Source organism: Pan paniscus, chromosome 2 (genome assembly GCF_029289425.2).
Source record: "Pan paniscus chromosome 2, NHGRI_mPanPan1-v2.0_pri, whole genome shotgun sequence".
Taxonomy (NCBI): Eukaryota; Metazoa; Chordata; class Mammalia; order Primates; family Hominidae; genus Pan; species Pan paniscus.
In genome coordinates, this window is record NC_085926.1 from 14,088,392 (window position 1) to 14,102,438 (window position 14,047).

The window sequence follows — 14,047 nt, forward strand, 5'->3', positions numbered from 1 at the left end:
TCTCTGCTGTAAGTTACCATGGCTGGAAGAACCCAGCCCTGAAAATCCAGCACCATTGTGTAACACTCATCCATTCCTTTCTGCTTTCTAGTAAATGTTGACTTCCTGGCTAGATTGTAGCTTCATGGGCAGTACCATGAATGAATCACTCTATGTCCCTAGGGCTTGGAACTGTAGATTCCATGAATGCATCAAATAAATGGGGTACATGACATGGTCACAAAACAGTAACACCTTGATTGTGACCAAAATTTTAACAAAAGAAATATGGTTTTTAAATGTGCAAAACTCTGTTAAAAGAAGTCGTTAGGGTCTGTCACGCCTTCCATGCTTGGCCAGCTCCAGGTTCTTAGCTCCTAATCAAGCAAGGTTTAAAAAAGCTCTGGATATAGAAAGCAGTTCTCTACCTCCATACACCTCCCAACCACAAATCCTTGCATTTTAACCATGCCTTCAAGCTTTAACATGGTGGCGCCTCATTCTCCAGTGTGGCAGGCAGCTTCCTGTTACTCGTATTCTTGTGTCCCTCTCCTTGAGTGTGGGCTGTGTCTCACTTCTAACAAACAAATAGACTATGGTAAAGTTATGGAATGTCCGTTTTGAGATTAGGTGATGAAAAGGCTCTGGCATCCATCTTGCTCTCTCGCTTGCTCTGATGGAAGCCACCTCCCATGTTGTGAGCTGACCCTTTAAGGCAAAGGCCATGTGGCAAGGAACTGAAGGAGGTGTCTGGCCAACAGCCAGTAAGGCACTGAGGCCCTCAATCCACAACCCACAAGATTCAACCCACCGAACCCTCCCAGAAACCACTTCGAGCGATCTTGAAAGGCCTGTCCCACCTTGAGATGACTACAAGTATCATAGCCTCATGAGACACTGAGCCAGAGAACCCAGGTAAGCCATGCCCAGATTCCTCGTTTCAAGCTATTAAGTTTTAAGGCAATTTTTTACATAAATAACTTAACACATTTGAGACAAATGAGGCATTACTATGCCACAGCCTGAAAACTGTCTAGCAGTTACCTTAGGCAAGTTAATCTATTTTCAAACAGGAAGAGCCTTCCCCACCTCATAGACTAACTGCAATGTCTGTGTGAAGGCATCTGCTCACATATAAAATAAATGAGCTTCCTTTGAACTCAACACAGAAAATTTTAACGGACTCAAATTGGTTTACCAATATCTTTCAAGAGGAATTTCAATTGAATTGTTCATAATTTATACTTTTTTATATAGAAAACATTTTTAACTAGTGAAAACAAAGGACACATTCAAAATCAGGTAGAAATCATGTTTCCTTTTAATTGAATACTTAATTCACAACGTTTCCTCTCTTGCTGCTACTCTGGTAATAATTAGGTCCCCACCTCTCAAGAACATTGCACCTGACTAGACTGAGAGCCAGTGTGAACATGGGCCCCAAACCAGGGCTTTCGGAATAACAAGGAACAGCCAAGCCAGCCTCTCCCTTCACTTAGAAAGGGATTATGAATGGAAGGGTCCAAATCTTCATCGTCCAAACACAGAAAACCAGGAGCTCAACACCTACATGGAAACCAAAATGTATCAGGAATGAAGTACAGTACCCCTTCACATACTCAAGGTCAAGACGGGTTTGCAGAAATCATATCTGACCATCTGGCCTCTGCTAGTAGATATGGCCCCATCCCAGCATTTTTAAGAGAAGATGTTTTTGTTTCTATTACTTGTATTATTTTCCCAAGGGGCATAATATCTACTAAAAGGAATATAATGAATCAGAATAAATCAGCTCACTCACAAGAAACCTTCCTGGGTAATGGTTTTTAGTTGCTGAGCTTATTCAGCATGTTATTTAAAAGTGGCAAAATTCAGGGCAATCTGAGAATTCAAAAGTGGCGGCCACAGGTTTGGGTAGGACACACATACATACAACCCCCATTTTTTTCAGTGTATATGTCAAGAGGTCAAGACCCCTGATCATCAAAATAAGTTATTTTGTATATTATAATGCACAGGACAACAGAGGGAAACTTTCTTGGAAGGTGATGACAAGGCCTTTTGCAAAAGGTCCACTCCAAAAGGACTGGTGCCCAGTGCCTTGTGGCCTTCATTAACTTGATCCCTCCTCTTCTTTGGTTGCAGTGGCCTCAGTGGGAGCTGTTTCTTCTGCTTGTTCTGCTGGCTTCTTCTCTCTTTCCTCTTCCTCATCCTCATCCTCTTGGGGATAGAGGTCTGGGTATTTCTGCATGCATTCCTGCATGGCCCGGAACTGGTCTACACAGTCTGACCCCTTGATCTCCTCCGTGCTATAGTGGAAGCAGGAAAAGGCTGACTTGAACTGTTCTCCACAGGGACCGCTGGCCATTCCCCCAAGGCATGGGCAGTTCCAGTTAATGTTTCCATTTGGCAGTATCAATCCTAGAACAGGAAGATAGAGAGATGTTCTCTAAAGTTTCAGAAAATACAAAACTAGTCCAGTCCTCACAGGCTACTGAGGGGGTGCAGAACAGGAACTATTGTTGCCTATGGACCCACACCTCGATTTGGATTAGGTTTAAAGCCTAGCACATACCCAGCATTCCTTGGCCCACCTGGGAGAGAAGCCACCAATGACATATTTCTCCATGTGTGACACTAATTTATTCTAAGCCACCTCTCAGTGCTCTGAGGCTGTGCTCCAAGAATTAAATACCGGGACCCATTTAACCCAAAGAAGAGGAGATCACTTGGATGGTTAGTGAGGAGCTTTTTGAAAGCCCAAACACTTTAAGGAACTGAGGTATTGATCTCCTCTTTCCAATCCCCCTCCCCATATGGATGATCAGGACCACCCCACCCCCATGCTCCCTGCCCCCTGCCCCGAGCCCCTCTTGCCCTGCAGCTGCTCTCAGAAGCTCAGCATAGCCTGGGGACTGGTGAAAAGGAGGAGGTTGCTCCTTATGTACTGACGAAGAAAGATGTCCAAGACGTGCTGCACAATGAGAAGCTGGTGGCATACCATTAGTGCGAGTGCATTCTTGTAAAAATCAACCAAACCTGTTAAACTGCACATATGTGTTGGGCAGGAAGCAAGGTTATAGATGGGTTTTCATTTTCACTATATTGATAGGCTTCTTACTTTTGACTTTTATACCTTTTCTTATCATTGAACTTTATTCACATCTAAATAGTATTTCTTGGTTTTCCAAAATGCTCTCAAAATGATGGCTTCATTTTCAGCTTTGTGAAGACATGATTCATATAGAAGTTTCTTACATGATTCTTATTAAGAGACTGAAAGTACTTTCTAAGAGAGCCTCTAAAAGGTCCTGTGAAATTACACATGATTCTTCACTCCAGGGCAGTACCCAAGCCTGGCACTCTGCACTAACGTCCAAAGTCCTAAGCAAAACCCCGCCTGCCTCTCAATTCCAGCTTGGGAAGCTCCACTGATCAATGGATCTGCTGTAGCTATTCCTGTTCCTTACTTGTAAAATGGGGATAGCAAGGACGATGCCAACCAGTGCTGCCCCCTTAGCAGGCGCAGACCCCCAGGACCATCAGCAGTTGCAGATCAAGTTCTCCTGCATTAAGCTACGTTTGGTAACTCACTTAAGCCTTCTGACAACCTTCTGCAGTGGGTGCTACTAACCCCAGTTTACTCATGCAGTCTCTGGGGTTCATGGTCCAAGTGAGGACTGCAGACTGGGCTGACAGGATTCCCAGAGTCCATGCCCCTTCCCCTACATCTCACCACTTCTTGAAAGGGACCTCAGTGCTGGAGAAACATTTGCAAATGCTGCCCCCTGGAGCTTCAAATCTGCTCACAAACCTGCACAACCAGTTTCCAAAAGAGGTAATACTGACATTTAAAAATTACAACCCAGTACAAATTGACCGGGTGGTTGATTAAAAAAAATCATAACAAAAAATTTATAACCTAGGTCTCCAGGAGTCCTTGTTTCATTATTTCTTAGGGGCAGGTGAGCTGGAATGAGATACCTCCTCACAAAGCACATGGTGCCAATTTGCATTTCAGGGACACAATATAAATCCACACAGAGGGTACCTTTGGCATGTTACATAAAGCTCAGATGCAGCGTGTTGTCAAACATGCAGTCTAAGGCCTGAAGTTCCAGTCTCTGGCTGAGTCAGTCTCCGCCCCCGCCCAGGCCCCCAGTTTTCTCATTGGATCAGATGATCTTTAAGGCCCTCTTGATGTTTTGATTCTAGGAAAATTAATTCTGCCACCTTTTTTTCTTGGTACTCTTAGCTATTCCAAGCACCATCTCAGCTGCAGAGCTGGATGCTGGAAGGCAGGTAGATGGCATAAAATGGTGGCTTACTTGGTCCACTTACTAATTTTGCAGTTTAAGAGCTTGAAACTTGGGTCCCAGAGTTCTTTGCATTTTATAGGCTTCTTTTTACAAAGTATTCACTATAAGGGGCTGTAAAGCCAAATGCATCATATGGTATACCTACTATCCAAGCAGATACATTGCAAGTGACAGAAGCAGGTAAAAAAACAACAGGGACAGTAAAGAATGGTGGGATCTGGAGGGGGCAGACCAGTCTAAAGGCAGATACATACTGCTTTTAATAACACTGTGAGGCAAACAAAACAAGGCCCGATTTGTCCTGCAGGCCTCCACAGTCTTGATCAATTAATGAAATGTGCTTAATATGGATCTAAAGATAAGCAAGGTACTAGAATTGACATGTAAGCCCTGATCAAGATTACCCTTGCAGCTGTCTTTCTCAGAATGCTAACACTTTGTATAACGTCTGCATTTCCCACTGCTCCCACTGGGTGCTGGATATGTATTTTATGCTTTAACCCCTAGGAGCAGTCAGGGCAACAAGTGAAGGGTCCTACAAGGAATAGACACACATCAGTTAGCATTTGAGAAATTCCAATCAGGAGCCCATATTCTCGAGGCGGCTGCTTCAAGCTCTTCAATTACCAGTTAGCACTAGAAGATTAGTTGTCATCATGGACATCAGAAGTGGTTTTTGATTGGTGAAGTGACTACTGTACAATACGTAGATTGTTCATGGACACTGCACACACACATCCACCTCACACGGTCTGCAGTAGTAAGTATCTAGTGAGTTTAGCAGCCCAAATCCTTTGGAACAATGTTCTAGGCCTAAGCGACCACTGTTATATTCAGCCATTAACCAAGGAGTGTGCAACAGCTCTGACTAGGTTAGCTGAATCCTGCTGCTGGAAAGCTGTCTGTGGCAAGTGACCTTTTCATGTAAGGTGCTTGCTGGAGCAGTTAGAGACAGCAGGGACTTCACCAACCTTACAGAACAAGGTGAATGACTGTCTACTTGCTAATAAAGTTGGTAGATGTGGCAGAATTCAGTCTGGCAACTTGTCTGAGCAAAAACCCTTTCACCTTAACCTACCTATAACTGCTGGAATCTACTAATACCCTCTCCCAAAACTTAGCTGTTGTGCCAGGGAAGTACATCAGAACACGGCTGGAAAGCACAGTCCCTCAAACCTCCGAGGAAGATAAACCACTGCCCTCAGAGATAGTCTATGGCTGAGAATAGATACCTGAAAACTCGGCCTTGGCTAGGAAAACATGGGAAAGGAATTAAGAACACTGAGCTTCTCCCCAGTGCCCTGATGTGGGTCCCTGGGAGGCCATATGTCACTCACCATGCTCCTCGTATGGATCGTTGGGGTCATCAGCCACCAATTCTGCACTGCTTGGAGTTTCATGATCTTCTTTGGTTACAAATATGATTCGATCCTTCCCTAGTGTTTGGAGAACAGAGGAAGAAATATTTCATTCAAGAGCAGTGAATCAGCTTTAAACCCAAAGCAGCCACCACACAAACCAAGTTTGAAGACTCTCCCATATGCCATCCCTATGTGAGGTGACCATCAAACTGCTCTCATATGCTAGGGGTAGGAAACTAAAGGGGATGGATAAGGGGCAGGGCAGGAAAAAAAGCACTGAAGAAAAAGAGTGTCCTGGGGTTGACCCACAGGGTTCAGAAAGCATAAAAAGTTGAAGGAAGACTGAGCACATTGGCAAAGTGAGTGTGCAGTGATGTGGGTCCTCAGCCTACAGATCACTGCAGCCCACATAGCTGATGCGGCCACAGGCCCCTGCCTCTGAAAGGCTGAGGACACAGGTGGTCTGAGAGTGACCACAGCCAGCACCCCCCACTAGGCCTCTGGGCTCCTAATCGTGGCCGGAAGAAGGAAGGGTCATAAGGTGAGGAACACTGCAGCCATTCCATTCCCCACAGTCCAAGAGGCCGGGGGACCATTTCCCAACAAGTATAATAACTGGAGGGGGGCAGTGGGAGGAGCACTTCTCAGATCTTTTTAACTGTGACCATCTGCAGTTTATTTTTTTAGGACAAACCCAACAGTGGTTAGGGTCAGGACTGTGGTCCTGTGAGGACCAGCATGGGAAAGCCAGCAGGCCTAAAGTGCAGAGCACCTTGTTCACAACCAGAGAGCCCTCACCCTGGGGCCTGGCTGCCGGAAGGTCTGAGGGCTCCAGGAAAACAGACCAGTGAGAGTCAAATGCATTTTATATTAGGAGCTTCTCCTCATTGGAGGCTGGGTGAGCACAGAAAAGCACATCAGTCCTGGCCAAACCAGGGTGGGTGCAATCACTGCCTTACAGTGACCCCCTATGAAGTATTATCACCCTCAGCCCCCATCGAGTACAACAGAAAACCAAGGCTGAGTTAAGCAGTAGGGAGGTCCTTACAGCCCTCTCTGCTACACCTTGTAGCTGTCAACACTTTACCTCACCTTCCTAAAAACTTTGGCCATCAGCTAACCACACCACAGGTATGTGTCAGATATTCCCATTGTGGGCAAGGAGCACCTTGTCCTCAGTACCCCATGCTGCACGGTGGGTCATCAGTTTCTCCAGCTGTCCCCAGAGAACAGACAGAGCCAGTCCATCTTTTGGTCCTCCGTGTGAGCTCATTCCTCCATCCTATCGCCACCCTGAGAGGGAGGTAGCAGCATCCCCTTTTAATGGTGGTGAGCCTGAGGCTGTGAGTAGTAACTTGCTGGGCCACACAGGACAGGATTCTCTGAAGTCTACACTGTTGGAGATCCTTTCTACACACCCATACTGCCCCGCACCAACATTTGCACAAGAATAATCGACAGCTGACACTGAGCACTTAGCATGACTGGGCACTGCCTGAGAGCTTGTGCACCTTGGGCAATGAATAAATACAATAAATTCCGACCCAACCTCTGCCCCAAAAAGCTTAGAATCAAGTGAAATGTTTGCCAAGTAAACAAACAAGATCTTTCTTGTGTTTTCCTGGTGAAGGTGAATGACAAATTCTACAGACCAGCTGACCATGCATTCTGATCCCAGGAGATCTGGGGTACTGGGACCCTCATCTGGAAGGGGATAGGAGGTGCCAAGCATTTAAGAAGACTTCTTCAGGTATGGCCAAAAGTGTCTGGCAGACAGCCACAGTGCATGGCTCTGAGTGAGTGGCCACTGTGGGCGCAGAGGCCTGACCTGCAGAAACGTGGCCCTGTGAAAGCTGCGGGCATCTCTGATCACTTTATACTTTTTGTTTATATTTAGAAAAGTTCAGTCACAGCTATGCTGAGGGGAAAGCAAGGAAAAAGGTTTGGGCCCATGCTTGGGCTGAAGTAATTAAGGAAGAGGCTTCTGGAAGGCAGGGGGCGGTGACAACAAAAACCGAGCGACATCTCCAGTGAGAAGGACAGTTCAGGGGACAGAGGGAGGGCACTTTGGTGCCTTACACCATGCCCACACTGCACAGGGTCTCTTATACTAGAACAGAGTAACAACAAAAAACCCTCAGCACACGGGGCCAGGACCCCCAACCCACTGGAGGCTTTTGCTCCCAGAGCTGGTCTCTGCCTCAATACCTTGCATGTCATCCAACAGGAGACTGCTTTTCCCCTGTGGCTGACTTGGGAAAGCTTTTGGACCAGGCAGCCAGGGCTTGTTAAAGTACCTAGTAACCTTGGTTCTACTATTCTGGCCAGTTTCCAAAATACTCAAAAGCAATCTGTAAAAATGTTGAACGCTAAGCAGAATGAGCTGATGCAAATTTCGCAACTCAGCTCTGGCAGTTTTGTTTACCGAGATGGCAGCTCAGCGCAGCCCAACAGTGAGACCCAGTCACAGGCACAGAAAGCAAAGGGTCCAAACGTGGTAAAGTATGAGGCCCTCCTGGGGTTTGCCATACATAGAGAGACCAGGCCTCACCCAAGAAAAGCTGAATCGAGCTCTCTGCCATGTCCATGCAGCTCACGGGCTTCACAGGTGACTGTGATACACAGCCAGGTTAGGAAACACCAGCCTAGCACAATCCCACTGAGAATTCCAGGTCCCTCCCACTGGGCCAAGTCCTCACATGTGCCTTCCTGGACATTTTCCCTTGTAGCACAGTTCACACTGGATCGAAAGTAGAACAGTAACAGCTGTATCTTTTACACATTTTTGTCCCATGCAATGTGTTTTATTACATCTGTGAGTTCACTGGTGGGTATTACTTTATCTCCATTTTACAGAGACCACAGGATCTGAGAAACAGACCAAAAGACATGCAGTAAATGAAGGCAGAACAGGAACAGGAACTCTGGTCTGAAAGATCCGGAGTATGTCCCCTACAAACTGTCCATTGCATGCCTGTCCTAGAGGGCCTTTGCTTTCTGGAACGTTTAAAAGTCGATTCAAGGACTGATGCAAGGACAAGGCTTACCTATTCCTAACAGACCTAACTGTGAAAGAAAGGACTGGTCAGACTAGTCATAAGATGCCAACTAGTGGGACAATCAGCTAGACTAGTAGTTCTCATGACATTTGTCAGCAATTTCTCTAGAGAAATAAAATTTAAAAGTGCTTGTGTTTTTATTTCTAAGATAAGCTTTAAAAGCAGTTGAATATGCATGTTCTGAAGGAGGTGGAAAACTACCTTAAACCCTCTGGTGCACAGTGGCTTCAATATTTCAATATCACAGAGAGTCTGAGAACTGGAGTTCAAATCTGGGCTTAAGCACTTCCCACTGCCTGAGCTCAGGTACCATCTGGGCCTCAGAAACCAGGCCTTACCACCAGCTCCACCTACCTACCTCACGTGGTTGGGGAGGTGAAATGAGTTTCTGCTGTCAGCTGGAATCCCACTTGACAGCAATTTTTAAAGGGCATCAAGGATAGCATGGCCAGGAAAAGAGACAATCACAGGCTCAGAGATGTCAATAATGTTTTGGAAATGAGAGAGCTGATGGTCGAGTGCTCTCTGACTTAACCAGTGAAGAAAGCTGAATTCAAAGTGCACAAGGAGGAGGTCACCCAGAATCAACTCAGTCCCCACCCCAGAACCTTGGTCAGAGTGGGGAACTGGAGGCCCGAGGGGTTACTCTGCGTGCAGGACTTCAGGGTGGGGCTGAGAACAGAACTGAGTGAGCAGTCAGATACAAAGACACCTTCCACCCCCAGCTGTTTAGTTTTACTCTCGGTAGAGCCACCCCAACCCGTCCTTCTCTCACATCTCCAACAGCAAATTAGAATGGCTCGATCTTCAAATACATCCAGAAAGAGCTGCATCCCTCACCTCTTCGACCCCATCTCCCACCATCACTCCCTCCACTCCAGCCACGCTGGCCTCTGCTTTTACTTGAATGTGCTGAGCACATGCCTACCTCTGGCCTTTGCACAGGATGTTCTGTCCTCCAGGAGCACCTTCCCTTCCCTCAGGTACCCTCACAGCGATTTCTCCCTGCTTTCACCTCCTGCTTAGATGCCACCATCCCTGACCACTGCCCATCTCCCTTATCCCGCTTTATCTTTCTCCAAAGTGCTTTTCCTCACCCAACATACTATGTATGTTTACCACTTGATGCCCCCACTGGAATGTCAGCTCCTCAGAGGCAGCAATTTTTGTCTATTCTGTTCATTGCAGTATCCTGAGAGCCCAGAATAGTGCCAAGGACAAAGTGGGTGTTCAATATTTGTTGAAAAAAATGAATGGAGAAACAACTCTGGATTAGGGCTTGAAGACCCCAGTGTAAGAATTAAAGAGGAGAGAAACACGAAGGGTGGCTTTTCAGTCAACAGGGACAGGTTTATTTTAAACAAACCTGAGAGGGGCTGCTGGCTGAGTTAGGTCAGAGCCACACTCTCTTACAGACTAAGAGTTTTTAAGGATTCAGGGTGGGAGAGCTTATCAGAGGCTTGGACTGCTCCTGTGTCTCTTTGTTGTGCTTATCTGGGAGGCAGACTCGTGTGTCTGTTTCCATACATCTTTCTGCAGCTGCAGGCATATCCCCCCAAGACTGCTTTTAGCTTCCCTATCTTAGTACACCTGAAGGGAAAGGAATGTGCTTATTAAGGCCCACAGTTTTACTGGGGCCCATTGTATGAGGGTGAAGTTTGGCAGTCACCCAAGAGACTTTCCCCCCACCTCCCTCTGTGTCCCAGCTGTCTTGTCTGTGTTTTACTGTCTGCTCTTTCTGGCTGCTTGTAGTTAGAAGAGAAGTGACTTCCTTGAAATGCATGAGGCTAGAAAGGGAGCTGGAACTTAAAGTGCCAGTGTTTGTCCGAGATGACGCTACTCCTGCTCTGTCACCCAGTCCCAGCAGAAAGCAGGAAGACAGAATGGTTATCACCATTAAGTGAGTGAGACCAAAAAATCCCTTGGATGAGTAGTTTGATTTCCCCCATGAAAGGGGAGGATCTTTATACACCAGAATCTCTCAGCTCATCCACCCCAGAAGGAATGCCCCTGTGTCCTGCAGAGGAAGCAGTTTATTGTCTCCCATGGATGCTGACTCCCCAGGGTCATGTTTGAGAATGGCAACCTGCACTAAGGACTTATTTTCTTTCGTTTTTGGCTAAGTTGATTCAATACACCTGTGATACAATTCCAACCACTACTTTCTGAAGCTCAACCCAAGAAAGAGATCTAAAGCCAGAGGGAGTGGTGCCTGTGGTGTATTTTGAGTGAGGTAAGGGGTTTCTAAGAGTTTGATAAATCTGACTGCTAAGGACTTTCATGTTTAGAATCTAACCCCTTTGAAAGATACAACTCCCCCATACAGAATCAAGTGTCTGTGAAGAATACACAAATGGCTTTCAGACAAAGTGTTAAGAAGAATGCAAGTGTTAGAAGTTTAGCTCAACAAACCTTCCTCAGCTCCAGCTCTGTGGTAGTACCTGGTGGTCACAGATGAATACGACACAGGCATCCAGTGGAGAAGACGGAAGGGGAGGGATCCTACCTTTGTCCCTGACAAAGAGCTTCAGGGAGGGAAGGAGGGGAATAGACATTCCAGAAGGAACCATCCTGGGCAAAGCCTGGAGGGCAAAAGGAGGGTTTTAAGTAGTGTTCGCTCACACGTGTTTAGGATTGCAAAAGGTTTTCTTAAGAAAGTGGCATTTAAAAGGATGTCTAAAGCCTCAGGAAGCCTTCTGAGACCCCATAGAGCCTTTCACTAAACGATCATAGCATGCTGGGCTTTTCCTTCATGTCACTTATGACAGTCTGTAATCATGCATTTGTCTGGTGATGTTTTAATGGCAATCTCTTCCACCATGCCAGGAGGGCAGAGAATGTGTCACCTTGCTCACCACTATATGCCCAATGGCTGGCACATCACGTGTGCTCTATAATTGTTGACTGAACAGGAGTGGGCAGGCTCTGCATTAGAAAGAGGAAACTAAGAAAGAAACACTATGGTGCTGACACAGGAGAAGTGTGGCTAGCCCAAGGCCCAGGTGCGGGGCTGACAGCCCTTGAATGCCAAACCAACGAGTTTAACCTGAAGGCTGGGTAGCAGGTGGACCCCTGAAATAAACTTGTACAGGCAAGTGATTCACTCAGGACAGAGGGCAGGTAAATGCATGATTCAATAAAGATTTGGGCACCCATTGTACACCAAGCCCTGTGCTAGATGCTGGGGATTCCACAGCCCATCTGATGCTCTCAGCTTAGTGCGAGAAGACAGGCAGGAAGTAAGATGGCAAAAAATAAAAAAGGTCATTTCAGACAGTTCAGGATGTGAAAGACACAAAGGGTCAGGAGGTGATATTGGAGCTAAATGTTAAAGGATGAGGAGTCAGCCACGGAAGAGCTGAAGGCAGGATATACCAAACCAAGGGAATAGCCAAGAGGCTAGAGGCTGGGCAGCAAAAGGGTGGGAAGAGACCAGGCTGGAAAGGCAGACAGGGCCAGATCACATAAGCTCTGATACAGTAAGCAGTTTGGGATCATTTTTTTAAAATCCTATGGGAAGCATAAAGGATCAGTGGGGGGCGGGGGGGGGGGGAAGTTAGGGACTTCTTACGGGGACAGTGGTATGGATAAGATAAATACTAAGGAAGGCCTATAAGTGAGTGCTTTCAATTCTCACTCATCTCCGAACTAAGAGAGATCTTTGAAGCAGGAAAAGATAGGGCTCCATGTTTTGGAGGCAGATGGACCTAGCCTCCCCTTTCCAGAGAAAACTGCCTCCCGTAAATCCTCAAAGAGGAGGGTCTTGTTTATCAGCACAGCCTCATTATACCCAAAGGCTCAAAAATTATTTGCTAAATGAAGTAAATTAGAGAAAGACTCGAAATTAAAAACAAGAGTGGTGAGGGCAGAGGACTTTTGCTTATGGCACACATTAAGTAGTCATCAGCGGAAATATAATAGTACTCATTAAAGAGTGAGTCTTATGGCTTTACGACCCAGAGGAGGAGAGGTTCTAGAAGCAGACAGCGCTACCAGGGAAAAGGCTCAGAATTTTAGGCTGAGCTAGTCTCCTAACTGGATGTGTAACTACAGGTAGGCCACCTCCTTCTCTGGGCTTCAGATTGCTTGAATTAACTGACGGAGCTGGAGTATTCACCAAAGAATTTCTAGGGGACTTCCAACTCTCTCTGTAGTTTTATAACCATCCATCCCCCTTCTCTGGCGCAGAGAAGGTGCTTCATGAATATTTGCTGTATCAGTGAAGCCCAACATCTCATTTTACAACACTGGATACCAGGGCCCGGAGGGGTTAGGTGGGAGCTCGGGGCCAAGCAGCCAGTTTGTGGCAGTGTGTGGGGAGGCCCTCCGACCTGTGGCTCGGGTACTTCTGAGCTCTTGGGTAGAGTAACATCAAGGAAGCAGTAGGTGGTCAGAGCTCAACTTTGGGGTGGGAAGTAGGCAGGGTTCTCCCTGCAATCCACTGGGCACTAGATTGGATAAGGCTCTTCTGGGGTCACAATGCCCAGGCTCAAACCCCAGCTCCACGATTTGCTGGCTGAGTGGCTTTAGCCATGTCTCCTGTGTCTAACTTTGCTCTTCAGTAAAATGTGACCAACAACAGAGCCTGACTTACAAAGGTCGCGGCGAGATCTGTGAGACAAGCCAGGCAAGTTTCCTTGAACAGTGCCTGACAGGTAGCAGGGGGCTCAAAAACATTCCCGTTAGTGGAACTCCTAGCACTCCAGCACAGCACACGCTACCCCGAGTGGCAACTTTTCGGGACGCGCCTTTTAAAGGCGCGTGCAAAATGTAAACACGTGGGGTATGGCAGGAGCGGTAGTAATAATTAACCACCATACATTCCCAGTTTCGAGCCACACGCAACGTGCTCGGCACTTCCCGTGCCCCAACCGGACCTAGTTTACGACTTCCTACGCACAGGCCCCTCTGAGGTCAGGGTTCGGGCTTCACTGTGACCTTGGACCAGCCCCGTTCCCCCCAGAGCTTCGGTTTTCTCATCCGCAAAACAGGAGTAGCGACCCCCCAGCCGGCCCGCCTCCGAGTGTCCCAGGGTGGGCACCTGGGCCGCGCCTCAGGTGGCCCGCGCCCGGCGTGGTCGCGGGGCGCCGGGGCCCGCGTGTCTCCCGCAGGCCCTCGTAGGCCGGTCTCCGTGGCAGCCCGCCCTCCCTACCTTCCTGCCGGCAATAGGACATGGCTGCAGCCCGTCCCTGAGACCTTGCAGAAGCGGCGGTGGCGGCAGCTGCACCTTTACGCCGTGACCTCCCTCTCCTCTGGCAGGGCGGGCTCCTCCGAAGCCCGCGCGGACCCGCCCCCTCCCAGGCCTGCCCGCCGCGCGCCTGCCTCGGCG

The 14,047-nt window shown here is 47.5% G+C and overlaps 1 protein-coding gene across 2 annotated transcripts; it reads right to left on the minus strand.

Annotated features, from left to right (window-relative positions):
* Positions 1-1,277: 1,277 nt before the first annotated feature.
* Positions 1,278-14,004, minus strand: CHCHD4 (coiled-coil-helix-coiled-coil-helix domain containing 4). 2 transcript variants are annotated; one of them, XM_003826233.4, is made up of 3 exons: positions 13,871-14,004; positions 5,636-5,734; positions 1,278-2,400 (listed from the first exon to the last, which is right to left on the minus strand). In XM_003826233.4, the coding sequence occupies exons 1-3, from the start codon at positions 13,890-13,892 to the stop codon at positions 2,093-2,095; spliced, it is 429 nt and encodes a 142-aa protein (XP_003826281.1). In that variant the 5' UTR covers positions 13,893-14,004; the 3' UTR covers positions 1,278-2,092. The 2 variants fall into 2 exon arrangements, with proteins under 2 accessions (XP_003826281.1, XP_063458787.1); XM_063602717.1 differs by lacking the exon at positions 13,871-14,004 and adding an exon at positions 11,131-11,298.
* Between the last annotated feature and the right edge of the window lie 43 nt (positions 14,005-14,047).